The sequence below is a fragment of the Platalea leucorodia genome, assembly GCF_965183815.1.
Source record: "Platalea leucorodia genome assembly, chromosome: 1".
Lineage (NCBI taxonomy): Eukaryota > Metazoa > Chordata > Aves > Pelecaniformes > Threskiornithidae > Platalea > Platalea leucorodia.
Window position 1 is genome coordinate 41065645 of NC_138823.1, and position 21128 is coordinate 41086772.

At 41.5% G+C, this 21128-nt stretch overlaps 1 protein-coding gene across 3 annotated transcripts in view; it reads left to right on the forward strand.

The window, feature by feature from the left end:
* Positions 1-1190: 1190 nt before the first annotated feature.
* Positions 1191-21128, forward strand: part of CA8 (carbonic anhydrase 8) — a 67204-nt gene continuing 47266 nt past the window's right edge. For all 3 annotated transcript variants that reach the window (XM_082330329.1, XM_082330328.1, XM_082330330.1), the window contains exons 1-3: positions 1191-1366; positions 1764-1955; positions 5859-5983. In XM_082330329.1, the coding sequence (XP_082186455.1) occupies positions 1288-1366; positions 1764-1955; positions 5859-5983 (396 nt within the window). In that variant the 5' untranslated portion in view covers positions 1191-1287. The remainder of the gene's footprint in view (positions 1367-1763; positions 1956-5858; positions 5984-21128) is intronic.

Below are 21128 nucleotides of genomic sequence, written 5' to 3' on the forward strand. Positions count from 1 at the left end.
GCTCCCTTATCCTCACTGAGGGCCCCCATCCCTCCATTGGAGGGGCACAGTGCTGTGGGGTGAGGAGGAGCCACAGACTCACGGAATGGCTGAGATTGGAAGGGACTTCTGGAGGTGACCAAGCAGAGCCACCCAGAGCAAGTTCCCCAGGACTGTGTTCAGATGAGTATCTCCAGAGATGGAGACTCCACACCCTCCTTGGGCAACCTGTGCCAGGGCTTAGTGACTGTTAGTAGAAAGTGTTTCCTGATGTTCAGAGGGAACCTCCTGTGTTTCAGTTTGTGCCCGTTGCCTCTGGTCCCGTCACTGGGCACCGCAGAAAAGAGCCTGCATCCATCCTCTTTGCATCTTCCCTTCAGGTATTTGTACACATGGATGAGATCCCCCTGAGCCTGCTCTTCTCCAGGATGAAGAGTCCCAGCTCTCTCAGCTTTTCCTCACAGGAGAGGTGCTCCAGTCCCTTAACCATTTTCGTGACCCTTCGCTGGACTCTCTCCAGTATGCCCACGTCTGTCTTGTACTGGGGAGCCCAGACCTGGACCCAGCACCCAGGTGTGGCCTCACCAGCGCTGAGCAGAGGGGCAGGATCACCTCCCTCCACCTGCTGGCATTGCTTTGCCTAATGCAGCCCAAAGTATCATTCACCACCTTTGCAGCAAGGGCACATCGCTGGCTCATGTCCAACCTGGTGCCCACCAGGACCCACAGGTCCTTTTCTGCCAAGCTGCTTTCCAGCCTGGTGGCCCCCAACTTGTACCAGTGCCTGGGTTATTCCTCCCCAGGGGCAGGGCTTTGCTCTTCCCCTCCTCGAAGTTGCTCTCCCCGGGCGCACAGACCGCCTGTGCCCAGCCCGGGGGCAGCGGGAGCTGCGGGGACGCCGCCCGCCCGCCCAGCCAGGCGAGGGGAGCAGCCTGCAGGGGAAGGCGAGGAAGACGCAGGGAGGACAGGGGAGCGGCGGCCCACGGGGGACGCCAGCCTGGGCTGCGGCCGCCTCTCCCCGCTCCGCCGGCTGCCACCTTACCCCTCGCCCCGCACCCCCGGCCCCTGCCCCGCCACACGACGACAGCCGCCGGCGGGGGCGGGAGGGCGGAGGGAGGGCCGAGGCACGGCGCGGAGCGCCGCCAGCCCGCCTCGCCCCTTCACACACACACGCACTCACACACACTCACTCACACTCACACACACACTCACGCTCACACCCACACACCCACACACACTCACGCTCACACCCACACACACACCCCGCCCGGCCGACGGGAGCCGGGGCCGCTCGCAGGGCGCCCGCCCATGGCTGACAGGAGCCTGAACGAGGGCGCCGAGCCCTTCCCGCGCCGGGAGGAGGCTCCGGAGTGGGGCTACGAGGAAGGTGAGGAGCGGGCGGCGGCTCCGGCGGGGAGAAACTTTCGCCGCGGCCGGGGGAGGAGGAGGAGGCGGCGGCGGTGGGAGGATTTCAGCGGCGGAGCGGAGGGAAAATCGCCCCCCGGCCGTCCCGAGCCGCGCGGAGCGGGGAAGCGGCGGCCCGCAGCGGGCGGCAGGTCGGGCACCGCCGGCGGGAGAGCGGCGCGGGGCGGCGGCGGCCGCGGAGCCGCCGGCAGCGGTCGCCGGGGCCGGCGGGCCGAGGTGCGGCGGAGGAGCCCCCCCTTCCGCGGCGGCGGGCAGCAGCGAGGCGGTCGGTGCGGGCGGGGAGGGTCTGGCCGGCCCGGGAGCCGCCGTGCGGCGCAGGGTGCCGGGTCTCCCCGTAACGGCTCTCCCTTGTCCCTCAGGAGTGGAGTGGGGGCTGGTTTTTCCTGATGCTAACGGGGAGTACCAGTCGCCTATTAACTTGAACTCGAGAGAAGCTAAATATGACCCCTCGCTCCTGGAAGTGCGTTTGTCGCCAAACTACGTGGTGTGTCGTGACTGTGAAGTGGTCAACGACGGGCATTCAATTCAGATTGCCCTGAAGTCAAAATCAGGTACGCTGAAACACGGCCTTTGCTTTCCCCGCTAAAGCTTGTGCTGCCTTAAGGCTGGCTGTACGTGTATGCCGGAGCATAGGAAGAGCAACTGCTCCCAGCAGCGAGCGGCTGTGCTCGTTCGGCACGGACCGCGGCCGGTAAGAGTGTTGCTGTTGACTTCAGTAGGAAAAGGAGCAAGCTTTGCAATGGGAGCTGCGAGTTTCAACGCCAAACTGGATGGTCAGTCAGATTGCTTCAGAGCACGTCCAGAATTTCCTCTTGTGGTGGTATCAGCTAATTCACTGGCATTAACAGCTGCCTGCATTCAGAAGCTGTCCAGACTATTGCTAAGACAGTGTGATGCCAAACTATTTTGTACAGCTGGCGAAATTTGTCCTTGGTCGGAAGACCACTTAAGTTAAAAGAGCTTTTTCCATTAGTTTGAGTGCGTTCTGAATACTAACTACAGAACTGGGCAGCTTAAGGTAGATACTCCGGTTATACATGCTTACAATATTGATGAAGAGCAGGTAGCAAAGCAGTCCTCATTTCTTAAAGGGTTTTTTGGTGTCATTCATCAAATAAGAATTAGAAGCACATAATAAAAGAAACAATTCCAGCTTAAGTGAAATTGCAGTATATCATTCAGACCTTTCGTCTGGTATGAAACTATCCTGTATGAAGGAGACAACTGCCAAGAAAATAGGGAGAAAAAAGTCCATTGTGCTTTCCAGCACTGTGGTAGTTCTTACCATGTGTTTGGAAGAGCATCCAAGTCATTCTAACCAATCTTAGCTAGTAACAGCCTTTTGGGGGCATTTAAACAGCTGAACATTGTCAAACCATGAGACATTCCAACTTTTGTTTCCTTCTGAGATCCCAGTAGTCCTGGGAGCTACAGCTGTGCTGACAGTGAGACAGTCAGTTCAGTTCTACAATGAATTTTATAAAAAAGAAGGGTTTGTTTTTTTAATAGTGATACTTTCCTTTATAATTTCCTTTCCATGTATTATTGCAACACAGAACATTTCTTTCCATGGAATTTTGCAGATTTGCAATAGAATAGAAATTTTGTACTTCCAGTCAGTTTTACTGCCTTCAACAGAAGCAGAGCTCTTTTCCCAAGAAGTAAGGTTCTCTCTGCAGGATCAGGAAGGTTCTTGAACTCTCCTGTGGAGGAAGCGAGAGTGATGGCAAATGACGTCATCACTTGCATGCCAAAACGCATCTCCTTCAACTCTACCTTTCCCAAGGGCACTTTGCAACTTAGTAGCAATAATTAATAAGGTGGGACCAGCACACCTAAATGCACGTGCAAAACCATTGGAGACTTAGGAGAAGGAAAGACTTCTTTTCAAACTTGAATGCAGTGTGATGCCAGACTGATGAGTTTTGAAATATAAGAAAATGTGAAATAAAATAAAAGTTTATGACTGAGGTATGGAATTATGATTTAGGAAATCCTGTTTTAGTTTCCCTTTTTCCTTAGATTTCATGTTACATAATTTCCCATTCTTCATTTGTAAACTGGGGATAATTTTTCCATTTTTTGGAGAGGGAAGACAACGTTTGTTATCCCTACCAAGAGGAGAAAAGAGTTAATAAGCTGGGTTTGACCTAGTATTCTGGCCAATTTTCAGGGATTGCGGAAACTCCTGCAGCTTCTTTTCCTCACAGGGGATCTCTGATGACAAATCCATTTAGCCAGATTATTTTAATGGGAACTGTTGAGCACTAAATGCTTTTGAAACTCTGTCCAATTAATGTGCAAGAGGTCCTCATCTACTGTAATGTTAACAGTCAAAGAAAAACTTCTTTGTGGAAAAAAGTAAACTGATTAAGATATGTCTTAAAAATCAATTTGTCATTACTGGTGATTGATTTTATCCTTTAATTCAGGACATGCAGTGCATCTGGAATTCCCAAATCCTTCTCATTATTTAATTGCAAACATTTTCACCGGCTGCTTCCAGTTTGGTCATCGTACATGTGTTATGCATTAGGTGGAAGAAGCATGACCAACTGTGTAATGGAATTGTATATTGAAAAATGCTTTAGAGGTTATCCTACTAACAGAGGGACTTGTCTTAAGCCAGAAGTGGATTGCACAGTGAATCATGTTTTCCGAATAATTTTCTAATGAGGATCAAAAATTGCTGAAAGGCAAAGCAAAGTTAAACATGTTTCATGCATTGACAAGGATCAAGATTTGATGAAAGGCAAAGATAAACATGCTCCATGCATTGAAGTACTTTTATCATGGGATCAATGTTATAACTTAAGCATCAGAAATAAACTCTTTGAAACTCCTGGAGATCCAGAACTACATCATATAGAGAACATTTGTTCTAGTTACACTTTCTTTAGGAGCAATATTTTAAAACAGAGAAAATGCTCCATTTTCCTAAGAAATAGCACTAATTGAGTATCGTGTTTCTTTCTGTTTGTCCAGATTTCCCTAAATACTTCTATGTTCACCAGATTTGTAGATTTTTCCCCATAGGGTATAGGTATAGATAGAATATAGATAAAGCAAGTTTAAGAAGCAAATCTGAATCTGTAACTACATTTAGGACATTTCATTTTAGAAAACCTAATGGCTGTTAGATTAGTTATGAAGAATTATTAAAGGAGGATTAATTGGAATATTTTACTTTTTTCTCCAATGTAATTGCTTATGAAAACCATAACTGATCAGTTTTCTTTCAGTTTTTTTTATAGTTCTGTACTTTTGTTTTTCTGTTTGTACAGTTGCAATATGACTCAATTGCTAAATTATCTTTTAATATTACACTATGTCTTGTGCTCCAAACTAAGGCTGTTTAGTTTGTGTGTCAAAATAACTTTATATTATGGAACTTTCATTCCCTAAAGCTGTAGGTTATGCAATTGAATAATCCTTATCAGTTGTCAGAGGTGGTAAAAGATTCATTCAAAGTCTATGAAATGTAAGCTAGAATTTAATGGATTCTGGGGAAGACTGTGAATGCCCTTAAGTAAAATCCAGCCCTGCCTAGAAGCCAATATTCAATGATTTCAGTGGAAAGTTACCTACAACTTGTGGAGTAATATTTGATCTGAAGCAGATTCAGAAACCCCTGGGCGAAATGTTTTCATTGTTTAATTCCAAAGTAGATTTGGCCTCACAAGGTACAATTGCTTGCTTTTACAACTTATGGTGGAAGTGTCTATTAATGCAAAAGTATTGAGCTACTATATAATTTTTTTTGTGTGTATGTTGCAATCGTGCGCAGATGCTTTTAAGAAATTCCAGATGTTTAAAAAACAGAAGTAAAAAAAAAGCCATGGCTGCCTAGAAGCTGTTTTTAAGTGGATGAGGTATGTTGGTGCTCCACTGTGTAGGTTTGATTATATTTGGATATGGAGGCATTTTGTACCTCAGAAGCCTGGCAGGTGGTGTATGACTGAACACCTTTACCTGGCAAAATACTGGCAATCAAAAGTTTTCTGTCAGTTTCTGTGACTCATAGCAAATATAGATGATGGAGATTAAGCATTCGAACAAGTTGGAGGCAGTTACCAGTTCAATTCAGAACCCCCACCATCTGTTTAGAGCGTACATATACTGTCTTGATAAGAGCAATAAACGTACTCACTCTTCTGACTGATAAAGGTACAATGTTTTTATTTTGTGTTATGACCAGCTGTTCTGCCTTATAAAACGAAGAGTGCAGCCTGACAGCAATTTCACTATTGTTCCTAACTGCCTGCATTCATGTTCTGTATTTGCTCGGTACTTCAAAAGTAAAGATGTCAAGTCTGTCAACTTTACTCTTCCCCTCTCTAGTATCACTGATAATAAAGAAGCTTGCAACAATCTCCCCATTGTATTTGGAGAATATATTCAGTGGATTGTCTGCTTCAAGAACCAAGTTCCTTACCATTTGTCTTCTTTCCCAGTGTTAATAGGGGGGCCACTACCTCGAGGACATGAGTTTGAACTACACGATGTTCGATTTCACTGGGGGAGAGAAAACCAGCGTGGTTCTGAACACACGGTTAATTTTAAGGCCTTTCCCATGGAGGTAAGAGTGACACTGCATTGCATAACACCCACCAAATGCAAAAGATTTTATTTCATAGCCTGAATTCCTGGTAGTTCAAAAGAGAGTTTCTTTTAGCTCAGCATTTTATTGCTTTATATTTCAACCACAAAGGTATCTTGCTGAGGTGTGCTTTAGTGCAGGTAAATTTGGATATGCATCTGGAATAGAATGCCTCCAGCACTCATCACATTGTATGATTAATTGGTCATAAAGTTAACCTGCAGAATTATTAACTTCTGTCTTAATAATATTAGTGTTCTAACAAGATCTACCGTTTCAACACTTCCTATGTCACCTTGACTAATAGCTATAGATGGGGAGAACTAGCCACTGGAAATATTTCCATGGTGAATAATAGCAACGTAGGTAAATTTGGAGTAAGTGTAGAGCAATTTGTTCATGAAATAGCTTTACATACCTGAAAATTGAAGATTATGTGATATTCTTGGGTATGTTCTGTAATATCTCAACAAATTACAAAATTTTGAAACACAAGTGAAGTGATAATGCAGTCTGAAAAACTTCGGCTGTTCATGGGGTGTCAGTTTGGACTCCTAGAAAACCCAAATGCTGGGACTCATTTCTCCTGCCCTCCAGCAGACTTTCATATTACTTCACTGTCCCATTGCTTACACTTGTCAAGGAGTGGCTTGGAGTATCCTTTAGAACCTGGGCTGCAAGACTAGTTTTAACAGATACCAACCCTAATGTTTGGGGACTTCAACTTTGCATCTTTTCTTTCATTTGTTGTGCACTGTTGGTTTTAGAGAAACTCAAAATTTTTTCAGAGTTCTTTGAGTTATTTTTGCCTTATTAATCTATCATCATCCCTCGCACGCCTGAAACTCTATTTCCTTTTTGTCTTGTTCAGTGCTAGGAAATTTGTTATTGTAGCACTACATTCATGAGTGCCAGATTACTGGAATAGAACCCCTTTATGGAAAAGGATACAAAAAGTATTAGAGCAACTACTGCAGAGCTAAGTGTAAAAAGCTTGTGGACTTACTTACACCGTCAATCTAATTCTTAGGGTTGTTCAGGTACTTCTTTTAAGAGTTGTGGGTCAGATTTTGGTCTCTGCTGTTTGCTATTTTGCACTGGTCCATCAAAAAACCCCATACATGAAGTCACTCATAGGGGCTTTGCAGGTTCAGTTGAGGCAGATCATAGAATCATAGAATCATTTAGGTTGGAAAAGACCTTTAAGAACATTGAGTCCAACCGTAAACCTAACAACACTGCCAAGTCCACCGCTAAGCCATGTCCCTAAGTGCCATATCTACACATAGATCCTCTTTGCAGGTTGAGTTCAGGCAGATCCTGGCAATGCAGGAGAATTACTTGGATGGGGAAGGCTCACCAACCAAAGGGAAAGCAGAGGAATCACCTCTGCATCCTGGTTAGCTGGCATAATGTATACAACATGATTTATACAGGCAGTAAGACCTACAGGATACTGCAGTGTTTCCCTGAGGCAGGAAGCAGCTTGTTCATTATGAAACAAACAGCTCTGCTTAGTGCTTTTCCTCAAGGCTGATTTAGCATGTGGTGATCAAGAAATATTGACCTGAACTATGTTGAGAACTGTACTTGGGAGTCTATCAGGGTCTCCTGTCTCCTTGTTTATTAAGGATCACTTTGCAAATAATCTTGGTATGTGGGAACAGTCTGTTGATAATCTGCAGAAACCCCAGAGTTCTCTACTCCAAATCAGTCCAGAGAAAAATATACTTGACCCAGAGATGCAAAACAACAAACTTAATCAGTCATGAAGGGATTTCATTCTTCACCTACTTTAAAAGCAGCACGGCAGCTGCACAAACAGAATTCTGGCACAGTTGAAGAATATCACCTGGAGGTGAGCAATCCGGTGTTATCCTGTCTCTTGCATCTAAGCAGCTTTCAGCTAGACTCTGATCTCCAACAAATAATTACTGATACAAAAATTCTGTAGCAGAAAAAAATTGGCACATAATACACTTTAAGTACAGTGTGGATGTTTAATTTTGCAAACAGATCCTTACGCAGATGAATTCTGGCAGAAAATGACAGCATAGCTTGTCATATCCAAGGTCAGTTGCACACAGGTGCATTGGCTGATGCAATCATCATCTTCATCCATGAAGTTCATCATCTTCAGCCCCATGTTGCAAGAAAGCACAGGGCAGTTTGTTTGACAGATGAGCTGCATTTCCCTCTGCTATATGCACAAAGAGCTGCTATATTAAATCTTAAATTGTCCAAATCAAATATTATACTTGAGCAATAATAAAACAGGTGATTGTGACCACTATAAATGTTTAGGAAGTAGTAGACCTGAGACTCCAGAATGGAAGATTTTCTGTTTCCATTCCAGGGGTTGCCCCATCTAATTTTTTTTGTGGAGAACAATCAAGGGACCAGGAAATTTTATTTTTGTAACTTTTAACATTAGCATTGGTTTATACAGTTGTTGGAAATCACCATATTCTGAACACATATTGGGCGTGATTTTCACCGAGTTTGTTAGTTACTGAACACAAACAGCGATGGGTGCCTATTTTGGCTATATACAAGCAGTCTGGTGTAGTTTATGCTTTCATCCTGTACTAAATACAAAACAAGCTGGCAGTTTGTGCAGAAATGCATGCCTAGAAATATGTTGAGCACCAAGTGCACAAGTTTGGATCTTCTGCTAGTGGAGCAAATCTAGTAGGAAGTTTTCCTAAGAAACTAGAAACGATTTACAAAGCAAATGATAAGGATTTTAAATTCTCCTCTCTTTGTGGGAGGAAGTCAAGTCAAGGGGATAAGCAATAGTGTGAAAACATAAGTGCTTGGTTTAAGTTGGTACATTAACAACACAACAAACTAGGCCCAGATCATGTACTCCATTACACTATTATAAAACCCAAGCAGTTCTACAGAAACCAACTTTGAGTTTGAAGAGACCTATCTGAGATGACTAGCTGAGACTATTTATTGACTGGGGCAGGAATCTGTTTTTTTAGGACTGAAGACTGTAAGGCTTTATTTTATTACATTGAACCAAATAATAGTTGTGGAACAGCTTCAGATTATCGGTGTAATGATCTTTCTTTGTAAAGGATGACTTTAAAAAAGAGTGTTATTTTTCAAAGTTTGGAAGAGCACTCTTCAGTTACTTCCTTAGTCTCTTCACCTTTGATACCATAACTGCTTTTGTAGAAATTAGGCAATATCCTGTATTAGTTGCGTAATACCCTGTGTCTCTTAGTGCAAAAATCTATTATTTCTTACTAGACAGCTGGGGCGTTTCCCCATGGTTAGGATATATAGGTTCATGGTGAAATGGGTTAGACTACTAAGCTTATGTAACCTTTGGAACAGCTTCTTGAAATAATTCACACTGTCGAAAAACGTTGTTCCTGTGGCTTGGAGGCTGAGTTCATTGTTATTTTTATTATTATATGAAGTTCAGCAAAGATGTGTTTTCTGCCTTCCTTGACTGAAGAAACCAGAATGTTGACAGTAATACGCCAGCGTTACCATTTTCACTGAAACATCTGTGTTTGCAGTCAGTCAGGAAAGCAGGACAAAAAAATAAATAGTTGTCAAAGGTAAATACTGTAACACATCTTTCTAAACAAAAGAAAAGCAGAGGGCTGTACGTATCAGTACAATAATCCTCTCTCTATTCCATGAAAACAAGAGCATGAAGGCCATTCTTGCCTTTTGGCCAGTAATTGGAAGGAGGCATTTGTGCAACTTTCTCCAGAAATCTTTCTCACCAAGTACTTCTACTGCACATAAACAGTGCATTTTGCCTTTTGGCCAAATTTACTTTGGCCACCGCTTGAGCTAAATATTTAGTAATTGTCTTGACATTGAGAGACTGTTTCTTGCCAGCAAATGGAACAAGGTACCAAAGATTAGATTGTGCTTTACAGTACACGTTTCCACAGAGCAGCAAAATCCACACTTATACCTGCATGTGAGTTACCTGAACATTATTTAGGTGTAAGAAAGAAAGGAACTACTTGACATCTTTATTCCTCTCCTTCATGCCAAGAGTATGGATTGGAGAAGTAGGAAGAACAAATGAAGAACTAACGAAGCTCTGACTCTCTCCCTTACTTTTGATGTATAAGAGGGAGACAGGGGGACAGGAATAGCAAATTACCGCTATTTATTTTTGTTATTAACAAAGTTAAAATAGGGGCAGCTAAAAATGGAGTCCCACTGTACCCAATCTCTGTATAAACACAGCATACTATAGCGTCAGGCTGAATCAATTTACAGTCAAAAAAGACAAGAAAGACAGCAGGAGAAAGTGAACTATATGATGGCATCAATGCTGTTTTATGGAAAAAAAAAAAAAAAAAAAGTTTTCATTGCTTCTGAAGCGAAGGGAAACAGGGAAAATTATGCCTTAAAGGTGTCTCTTCCTCTTAGTTACTCAAGTGGTGGTGTGACCAAAGGCACAATCTGACCATAAGGGAACAGTTGTTTCCAGGCTGCTGCTCTGAAATAAAACTGTATCTCAGAAAATAAAAAGGTTCCTTTCACCACTTGTAATATGACCAGGAGGATAATTCTCTGTAATCCATCCTCTTTAAAATGTAGGATTATATTAGCTGTGAACCATGTGAAAGGTCTCAGTAGAAGAGGATTGGCAGAAAATCATTTAAAAATTGTTTCCAAGATGTGCAGGAAGATTAAAAACTGTATTATTGTCTGTCCTACAGTTTTTGAGTAAACGGAAGAAAATCCAGTTGCCTGAAGGACTAGAATCAGTTCTGTACAGGATAAAAAGATGTTCCTTTCTGTTGTGTAATGAAGAGCGGACTAATTCATTCTGTAGACTCTTTCAGAGTTAATGAAATACCTGCTGTAATGAAGTTAAATATAATGCAAAAAACATATCCTACCCTCGATCTGATTTAAACCATTAAGTTTTCCTTTGTTCACGTGAAATGGTGCTTGCCTAAGGATCTCATCCAACAGAGTTACAGCTTTAGGGCTTGAGGTTAGGCTGTTAACATTACACTTATCTACTCAAGTCTTTACAGTCTTCGGTGTGGGGATTTCTCCATGCCTGGCTCTGAAATCAGATACCTGCACACTATGCATCCCCTTTCTTGAGAGGAGGTGTCATGCTTTCAACACAGAAATGTATTCTTTGCCAACTTTTAATATTTTTGCCAACATTATTTAATCTTGCCATCTGTTTTAATCAGTTTCTTATTAGCTCGTTAGCAAATTATTTGGGTTAAAAAAATAAACCAGAGTATTTGTAATTGTAATAGAAGGCCTGGGAGACAGTGTGCATGCAAGCATGTCTCTCCCTCTTTACGCAGAGACTTACAAACTGCAATGGGACTGGGTAGGTGTGAACGGCAAGTAGGATTTAATCCATAATGATGGTAGTTTCTAATATGTGAGCTCAGTTCTGATATCTGTGGATTTTTGCCAGTAGCTTTAATGGGACTATGATCCCAGTCATAAACCCTAACAGAAAAGGTTTTAAACCAAGGAGTAAACCCTGTTGCCTTAGCTGATGGCATTGATTACCTGCTTGTGAAAAAAAATTAATTCATTCCGCTCTCTTTGGCAGCACAAGACCTATGAATGAAGAATATCTTGCTTAGACAGTCATGAATTTAACAGGAGGCAAAACGAACAGATTCCAGAAAGGTTTATGTAGCTTCGTGCTGAGGTCTGGAACTCTGCTCAGAAATTGTCCAAATTTTCTGGTGGAAAATTAACTTGTTACTCAAAGGTTTGGATGATTTTCTAAATTTTGGAATAATTGCAGGTGACTACTGTGAGCTGTGATTAAAACACTGTGTATTATAAGAAAATGATGACGTTCATGTAATAGCTATATCCTTGACAGGTTATGAATAACAGATTAATAATAGTTTAAAGCTGATATCCCCATTAGACATTATCTAATTTTTGAGGACAGAATTGTGGAAAAACACAGGAAAATCAGGCCAATGTCTAGGCAGATGTTTTCAGTTTTGTTTTCCAAATCTGCAATGATTTATACAGAAACAATCTTTTACACATTATGTAGATACCATTTACAAACATAACAACAATACTTAGCTTTACACAGCACTCCATGGGCAAAATTGGTCCTGGCACCAATTCTAGGGCTGTCAGTGAATTGTATTATGTGGGATCCTAGCCCTATATGTGCAGGTGTTTAAGTATTTTTCTGCGTTTTTCTATGTACCATACACTCTGCGGTCCCCTAATTGATGTGACTTCTGTTTGGGTTATTTTGTAGTGCTACAAAGCTGGGAGGTCTCTGTCCCCTCCCAGTATACTGGGAAACAGAAAACCACCAACAAGATAAAAACAAAATTGCCATCATTGTAAATGCATACATGAGCAGCTTATGACTCTTGAGATTGCTAGTTGCTAAGCTCTTTTAGTACTATATTTTTATTGTGGTTGAGGGTTAATTCGACCTAAATAGGCACATGCAGTCTCTGAAGTATACTTTGTTTCTAGGTAATTTGTCACTATGAGCTTGGATTGGCCCTTATTTTGCTCAGTCACATATAGTTTGAATTTTTTAGGGAATACATCTATGTGCTTTGTATTGTGGATTCATGAAAAAAGCAAGTGCAAAAATGGGCTGATGTGCTAGCACAAATATGCTTTTAGCTTGGCTAGTGCCTGAGAAATGATCAGTTAAACTCTGTGGAAGAACCGTACACAGCTTCAGAGGTAGCAACTGTGATTTCCCTTCTGTGCAAAATCTGCAATTTTTTTATTGGATTGTGGAAGACATATAAGCTGCCAGACACCAGGTCAAAGAAGAGTGGCATTAACAGTCTATACTGAAGCTTCTTTATTCTTTTTTTCTCTCTTTTAAGAGTTGTCTTATTTACAGCCAGTCATGTGTGGAGAAGCTTCGTGGCTCATATGCACCTAAAACTCTTTTGAGGTGGCAGTTGTGATGATAGTGTGTGATTTAGAACTTCTACCAGGATGGAGAATTTCAGTATTCTTTTAAGAAATAAATGGTCCAAACTACAAAAGACTGAGCAGAATAGGAAAAACTCTTCTAAGCAGAAATGTCACAAGTGGAGAGAAGCTGGGTGAAGGAAATGAGAAGGAGAAGAAAATGAGGACTGACTCAAGAGGGGAGCCCTTCTTTGGGCTCCCTGTTCCATCTTCCCTCAGCTTATTGATTCAGTTCTGCCAGGAGTTGAGGACAGTCTTTGCGTTTTGCCTGTAATAGACATTTTGCACCAAATTTTCTTGCAGTTGTGCTGGGCTAAGACGCAACATTCAGTCGCAGCCTGTACTAACAGGTTTGGTGGCACTGCATCCTCACGGAGGCAGGCAAGTAACCTTGAATAAAATAGCTCTTAGCAATCCCTGCCTGCGGTGGAAACAATATAGCCTCTGATACTTTTTTAAAAGATGTCAATCTTTTCCACTCCTTGAGCAGAATTATAGCTTTACTTTCTCCTTACTCTGCTTTCTCACAAAAGTGTCTTGGTGACAGTGCTTGCACTCATGGATATAGATGCTGCTATCGTGACATCCCTTACTGCAAATCCCATTTCCAACTCTAACAAGATGGCTATTTATGTTTTCACTCTGCTGTGGTAGAAGAGCTTGTGTAGCCACTTAGAAGATGGGACTTCTGAAGAGGATTTAAGCCCAAGTTTGAGCACAACAAGATGGCTGCTCAGGTCTCTTCCTTGACGTTTTTCTTGGTTGTGTGCCCTTGATGTGATTTGCTTCAGTTGTACATCATTTTCTAATTTCTGCCGTGATCGTTGCTGGCACTCTGCTCGCATCTTGCCTCAGTTTCCTGGTACCTTGGTTTTCCTGTTTGGTTTTCCTTGGCACTTTGCCTTAACCACTAGGCCTGTTTTTCTGTCTAAGATCTGTCATTTGTGGAATAAGCTGGGAACAGAGATTCCTTATTTCCTCCCTTTCCACATCATATGCTTGTTTCAGGACCAGTTCCTAGGCTGGCCCCAGTGCATGAGTGAATAAGAGGGAGATAATAGCTTTCTGATGCTGAACCCCAAATTCTGTGTTCTTTGTGCTAATGGTGCAGACATGGCTCTGTCCATTTTAAAGGTTAAAGCTTACAGATCATCTAAGAGCCGAAAACCTTTGAAGGCTTCCACAAGTATTTGCTGTCATGCCTGAGTGCTTCGCAAGCACAAATAATGTAATCCTTAAAACATCAGTGTGAGGGAGACAAGTTCTGCTATTGTCAATGAACTGGTAGAAAACAAGCTCAAAGGGATTAAATTATTTAGCTATGGTCATACATGATGCCTTTTCAGAACAGACAGAGAACTGACAGGATTCCTAGATGCTTGAATTGTAGTAAGACTTGCAGACACTGTAGTACCAAAATATCTAATTAAGGTTGTAAATACTAGTTCAGCAATTTAACTACAGGGCTATCTTATGCCCTAGTCCATAGACCACACTGTTGCCAATGAGGTAGTCTCACTGGTCATTCCTGCCTTCTCACTGTGCCAGCATTAAGCCACATAATGAACTGGACTGGGTTGCAAAATTTGGGGAGTTTATGGAACTACACGAGAGCAGAAAAGTATGACACCATTATGCAATCTGTAAGCTTGCAATTCAAGAGAAAACAGTCGGAGACGCATAACAAAGTTTATTATTTCAATGGAACCTTAGCCAACATTACAGAAAAAAAAACCCTGACTTGAGTTTCCTAGAGGAGTGTAGTATGGAAGGGTGACTGCTCACTGGAGAACAGTCAAGATTATGACTTAAGAAGATAACATGCAGCTGCAGATTCTCCTCTCTTTAGCTTTGAAACACAGAGAATTGTGGGATTCAAATCAGTTATTACTAAAACTTAATAAATTAGCAGGGAAGGAGTGTTTTTTATTCTACCTTCATTAGAGAATCTTTTGTTGAAAGTTAAATCAGTGATGCAAATCCTTCCACATATGAGCAGTCTGGTTTTAAATCCAGGGCAACAGATTGCAGCCAACACTTTGTGGAACTGGACATGGTTATATTAAATGCTTAGTCATATGAGTAACACTTCCAGAATTAAATGCTTAACCCATAGCACTTTGTGTTTTCTGTCTTCTTGGTGGCATTGCTAGCCTGTAATATCATTAACTATTCATCGAGGGCCAGTCCTTTTTCCAGGCTTCGCTCTTTCTAACTGTGGAGCTATAAAAGCATGTGCAAACACACACATACACCCACTCAGTTTGGCAAGAATCCAGAGTAAAAGCAGGATGGAGGGTCCTGCACTAAAATCCTTGCTTTTTCCTTTCTGGCCTTCATAGTTCAAGGGAAGGAAGAACAAAGGCTTGAATATATATTTGTTTCTGTTAGCACAGGTAAGGGCAGACCCAGGGCACTTCAGCCTACATTTTTGCTGGGGCCAGACGTTGTATCAGGGAACAATAACCTGCTCCGTGGTGCTCCTTGCTTCACACACTGAGCAGAAACTTGGCACAGTGAAGAGCTTGACCTATGAATCTGACAGTAATAGCTGTGTAGCTTTTCATTTTCTTACTGATAGGGTTGATACTGAAAGTCAGCAATCTGGAATTGAGGGTATTTTGTCATTTTCATTCCTTTTCTGGAAGTGTATAATTTCATTATGGTAGGAAAAATGTTCAGTTTTGATTAATTCCTGTTTTCATTTCATCTCCAGTGTGTGCCAGTAGAAATAAGCAGTGCTTGTGCTTTCAAATTGGAAGAAAACATAAATACACACAAATTACAAATTACAGCATCCTCAGTTTCCCTTGTATTTCCTTCCCTTCGATGTTTTGCCAATGGTTTTCCTAAGAAATGGGTAAGCTAATGTCACATGTCAGCAGCCTCTGTGAGCAAATGAGATATTTTGATCTTCTGTTCAAGGCCTGGACAAAAGAAGTCTAGGTAGGGTTTGCAAAGCTTTCTACGAATTGGTGTCCTTCACAAAAACTAAGACAGGCAAAGACATTGGCGTTGTGGTTGCATTAACCATGAAGATAGTTTATGCCCATCTTACCTCCCTGAGAGTGCTGAGAGAACTGCAGTGGTGTTTGGCTTTGTGTCCCCCTCCTGTTTCCTAACCTTGTATACAGTGGAAATGAAGCCCTTCTCTGAAGAGTTAGTCTATCTCTGGTTAGAAGAGGGACACAAGACCCATTTTTCCCTTTGTTATTAAGTTTAAATTAATTTTCTTTTTTTAGCCTTCTAGCTTCTTTTGCCAGAACAGAAAGAAGAACACTCAGTTGGATATTTTATGGTTCCCATTACTTTTCTTTTTAGCTTACTGTTAGTAGCTGTAGTCTTTTGAATCTCTCCATATATATCAGTACTTCCTACTGTTAATTTCATTTCTTCAGTGGACCAACAGTTCTTTGTCTTATATGTAATGAGGCTACTGCATGTGATCAGACTGTGCAAAGGGAACAGGTATCCCTGGTTAATATTAGATGTTGCAATGTTTTTATTATTATTTTTCACTATGGCTTACCAATGTACATACTTCTTTAGCACAAGCAATTTGCTACAGCAACTGCACGAGTGTTTCCTGAGATGCTGCAACTAATTCAACTAATTCAGTAGTCCCACTATTCCTTACCTGTTCAGTGGCACACCTGAAGATATGCCATACAATTGCCTAGACTACTTTTGCTGTTGCTTGGCTGTCTTTTTGGAAAGAGAACAGATTTTTGGAAGGTGTCTTTGCAACCCTTCCTTTTATGATCCAACTAAAATAATTTTATTTACAGCCGTGTTCCAGTTCCGCCCTCTTTAAAAGATGTTCACGGAGAGGAGAGCACCAGTCAGCAAGGGTTCTGGACTACCCTGGTGTCCCAGTCAAGCATTTGTTCTGCATGCTTTGGCCGTGAATTTAGCTTTTGACCTGAGACATATAGTATCTCACACTGTGACTGCAAAGTTGTGTAAACAGTATCTCCAGGATGCCTTGTACTCTGCTCCAGCTTGTTTTGTTTGCACCTAATTTCTCTGATTTTAGATTACAGACTTCTTTGTTCAGGGAATGTCATATTGTTCTCTATGTACTTGGAGCCTGACAGTTAACCCACAGCCTAGACCTGCTAGATCTTTAACATTTTCAATAAATTGTAACAAGCTGAAGTTCAGCAGAAGCTGTGCTTTCCCTTCTCCCACATTATATTAATCAGGAGGTTTTTAACGCTAACAGTGTTGTCATCTGCATTTCTTGGCACTGCTTTCAGCTTGTCTCTCTTAGTGCTGAAATTAGCGTTTCTTTCAAAGATAGGGAAAGATAGGCCCTTTATGTCATTTTTTAATGACAATGATCTATGTATGAAATTTTAAAGATGATTTCATTTCTACTGAAATTCAGTGGCATTTTGGCACCTACCCACAATAGAAGCATTGAAAAATACAAGTCTACAAGCATAAACCAAGTACACTGATTAATAACGTAACTCCCTTGGCTACTTCCTTGTCCTCTTCTTCTTTTTGATTTTGCCCAGAGTTCATGATCTAGTCATTTGCTTCTATTTGCATTTGCATTTTCAAAGGAAGCATATTTACCTTGACCGAACTGTAATGTTTAACCATGCAGGCTTTGTTACTTTATGGGTTTTTGTTTCTTTTTTTGTGGCATGGAGTATGTACACGTACTCTGGTTTCTCCTAAGACATTTTCAAACAGCCTCGGTATCAATTCCATTAACTTTAATTTCCTAAACCTCTCCTTCAGGCTGTTAATAACTAACTTTCTATTTTTTTAATCACTTTTCTTGAAGCTGTGTGCCCTGGTCATATCCTTGGTTCGGTCCCCTTGTGAGGATTTGGAACTTAATTACTCTATGTTATGGTCACTGCCAGCAGCTTAGTCAATTGCTTCCTGAAACAATTCAGTGCCAAGTCAAGTATCAACTCATAAATTCTTGTGCACATGTATAATAGCAAGACACAATTTTTCCACATTTTGTCCTCCTGTGATGTTGTTTACGCAATATTTGCGTCGTTGAAATTACACATCATTATTGTATGACTGGGCTGTGTTGCCTTCCATTATTATTAGCTGAAATCCTCAGCTTCATTTCATCCCTCTCAAACCAGGAAAAAGACTTTATGCTGGCCCTAGTTAGGTAGCCAGAGTTACCCATTTGTGCTGTTCCCTCCTCAGCTTTTATGGCATGTTGTGAATGAAACTGGAATATACTGATCTCTAACAAACTTGGGTGAGTCCAGGAGAGCAGTTCTTAGCTCTACAATCTTTAGCAGAGCAGCTCTAAAGCTGCTTTAATTTACCTTAGGGATATAGATTCATCCCTGAGATGGCATTTTTGTGGAATCTAAACAGAGTTTCAGCTCTACTCTCTTTCTCAGCAGTGACAGAAATATGACAAAAAGCAATACGCTCAAAATTTCCAAACTGACATGTTTTAGATACAACTCTGGTTAAGATGTGGTGATGCAGTATTCACCTAACTATTAGTCTTCTGAGGTACAGCCTATATGAATTGAAATAAGATTTGGAAAGATATGAGAGCAATAACATATCTCTCATCCTTAGATGCCTTCTTGTCCTGTAATATTACTAGACTAAGCAGACTTTTCTGGAGCTTGTAATTGCTAGTTGCACAGCTAACAAAAAATAGCTGTATAACCTAGTTCTGACCAAGCAACAAAGTTTTCAAGAAGATTAATTTACACATGATGCTGCATGCATTGAAGAAAGAAGCTTTTATAATAATTAGCTCCTTAGTAAAGAGTAAGAGTGTAGAGAGCGGAAAAAGTACAATGGGCGATTGCAACAGCAGCATGGATTCAAGCAAGCCTAGTGATGATAGTGTCACAATCTGATGTTTTAATAATTTAACGTGCAGATCTGAAGAGGAATTATTTAAAAATGATGGTCTTCTACTGTATGTAGAGCACAAACAGAAGCATGTTGAACAGAAGAATCCCCCATGTCACAACCTTTTGCAATGTGGGCTATGGTTGCCAATTAGGTTGAGGCAGGACCTACACCCAGGTGTTTCATGTTGCCTCCTGCTGCCTCGGCTGCTGGTGGTTTTATCAGGCGTAAGTCCCCTGTAGGGCCCAGTTCTGGTGCCGGGGAGGTCAGGAGTTGTTTTGCTGTTGGCACGTTCCCTGTTGACTCCAGTGGGGTGAGGGCTTGGAGCTTTGTTCCAAACTGCCTGGCTTAGCCAGTGGAAGCCCTGCACATTGAACAGTGTTTTACAGGGATCCCGACAAAAAATTAGGGTTTCAGTAGTTTAGCAATAAGTATTCCTAAAGAAAGCAGTGATAGTATATGGGCTCCTTTTTATGGTAACAAGTCATTCGAGATTGTGCAGGTTTATAGCAAATTTGTCATATTAAGATCATATAAGAGTGCAGAAACATTGGAGCAGAGTCCTTCTTCTCCTCTTACCATTAATCAGATATGTCATAACAAAAGATGAGCTGTGACTTATTTCAGAGTGTATTTTCTTATAAGGATGGAGCCTATCTCATGTTTGGTCTGGTGCTTGGGTGACAGATGCATACCAGCATGTCGAGGTAAGGGACAGAGCTAGTAGCAACTTTCCTGACATTGCAAGAATCAGGTAAGCTTAGGTGAAAGTAAGCTTTGGTGAAATGTGGTCATTCACATAGGCAGATGACTGTGAGGGTCTGAGAAAGAGGTGCCTATTCAGGAGTCTATCAAGAGGCATCACTGGCGTTCATGGGCAATTCTTGCCTGGGCTCCTGAACAGAGACTCCTGGGGAGTGTGACAGGGCGAGAGGCAAGGGACACAGGTTGCAACAAGAGAGATTCTGATTAGGTACAAAGAAAAAATTCTTCACTATGGGGGAGGTCAAAGACAGAACAGGTTACCCAGAGAGGTTATGGGATCCCCATCGTTGGAGATTTGCAAAACTTAGTCAGACAAGGCCCTGAGCAACCTGATCTGATTTTGAATTAGTAGCTAACTTTGAAGTTGATGCTGCTGTGAATGGGAGAAGGAGGCGGCTGAACTTCAGAGGCCACTTCCAGCATAAATTATCCCATCATTATATGTTTTTATGTGTAAGCTGGGAATAAAGTAAGGTCAGCAACGGAGCTTAAAAGTTCATTTTTGTTCTCAGTGAGCTTAGAAACCTGCAGATTTCCACAGGGCAGCCGGTGCCCCAGACAGGGGGAAAATTTATGTATTTTTTGTAACTCTGTTTTTTATTGAGAGAAACTCTCTTCCAGAACTGATAAATGTGCTATTTCACATACAGTGACTCTGATTCCTGCCAGAATCTGTCATCCCAGGGCCTCTGATTCTGTGTGAAAATCTGCCATCCCAGGCTTTTTCTCTTCGTATTGACATAAAAGATATTTCTGTGGTAGAGAAAGGAATGGATTTAAGTGTTGGGTTTTCATTTGTTTATTGATTTTAAAGGCAGAATCTCAGGTCCTTACTCAATTTTGAGAAAGTCTTGATTTGAGACAGGCCTCTTGTTAATGTCAGTGTCAGCTTTTCTTAAGCAAGGACATTAGGACTGAGATCAGTAGTATTTGGTTGAGTAGAGACTGGATGAAAATTGAGAAGATTCTCAATTTGTTCCATACAGAATAATCCTTCTGTAGATTTGCTCTGCTACCTGGAATAATTTCTTAATCTTTCCTGTGAAGGAGAGTCTCTCCAGCTGTTCACAGAACAAATCAACTTTATCAGCACTTTATTATCATTTTCCTTTATTATTATTTGCCTTCATGAGTTTTCAGTTTATCTGATTTTAAGGAAGTCACTGCTACAATTCTTTGATTTACAGCTGCAATGTTAAAAGGCTCCAAATTATGTTTTTATCCAAGAGAAAAATGTATTTTTTGAGCGCTAAGGAGTTTCTCACAGCTTTCTGATTATTTTGTAAAAATATACTGTCTGGCACGCCGAGCCAGCCACCAATAACCGGTACCAGTATAGCTGACTCATTTTGATTGTATAGAAACATCGTAACTACTGAGTATCGAAACATTAGCTAACAAGTTGAGCAGAGCCTCTCCTGCCGTGCTGACATGTACAGCTTGTTTGTAGTCTGAATGAAAACCATACAATGGTAAGCTGCCAATACACTGCAGCTGATAATTTAAAAAAACCCACATGGTTATGTTCGTATCAGAGGCTGGCACCCCTTGTGAGTAG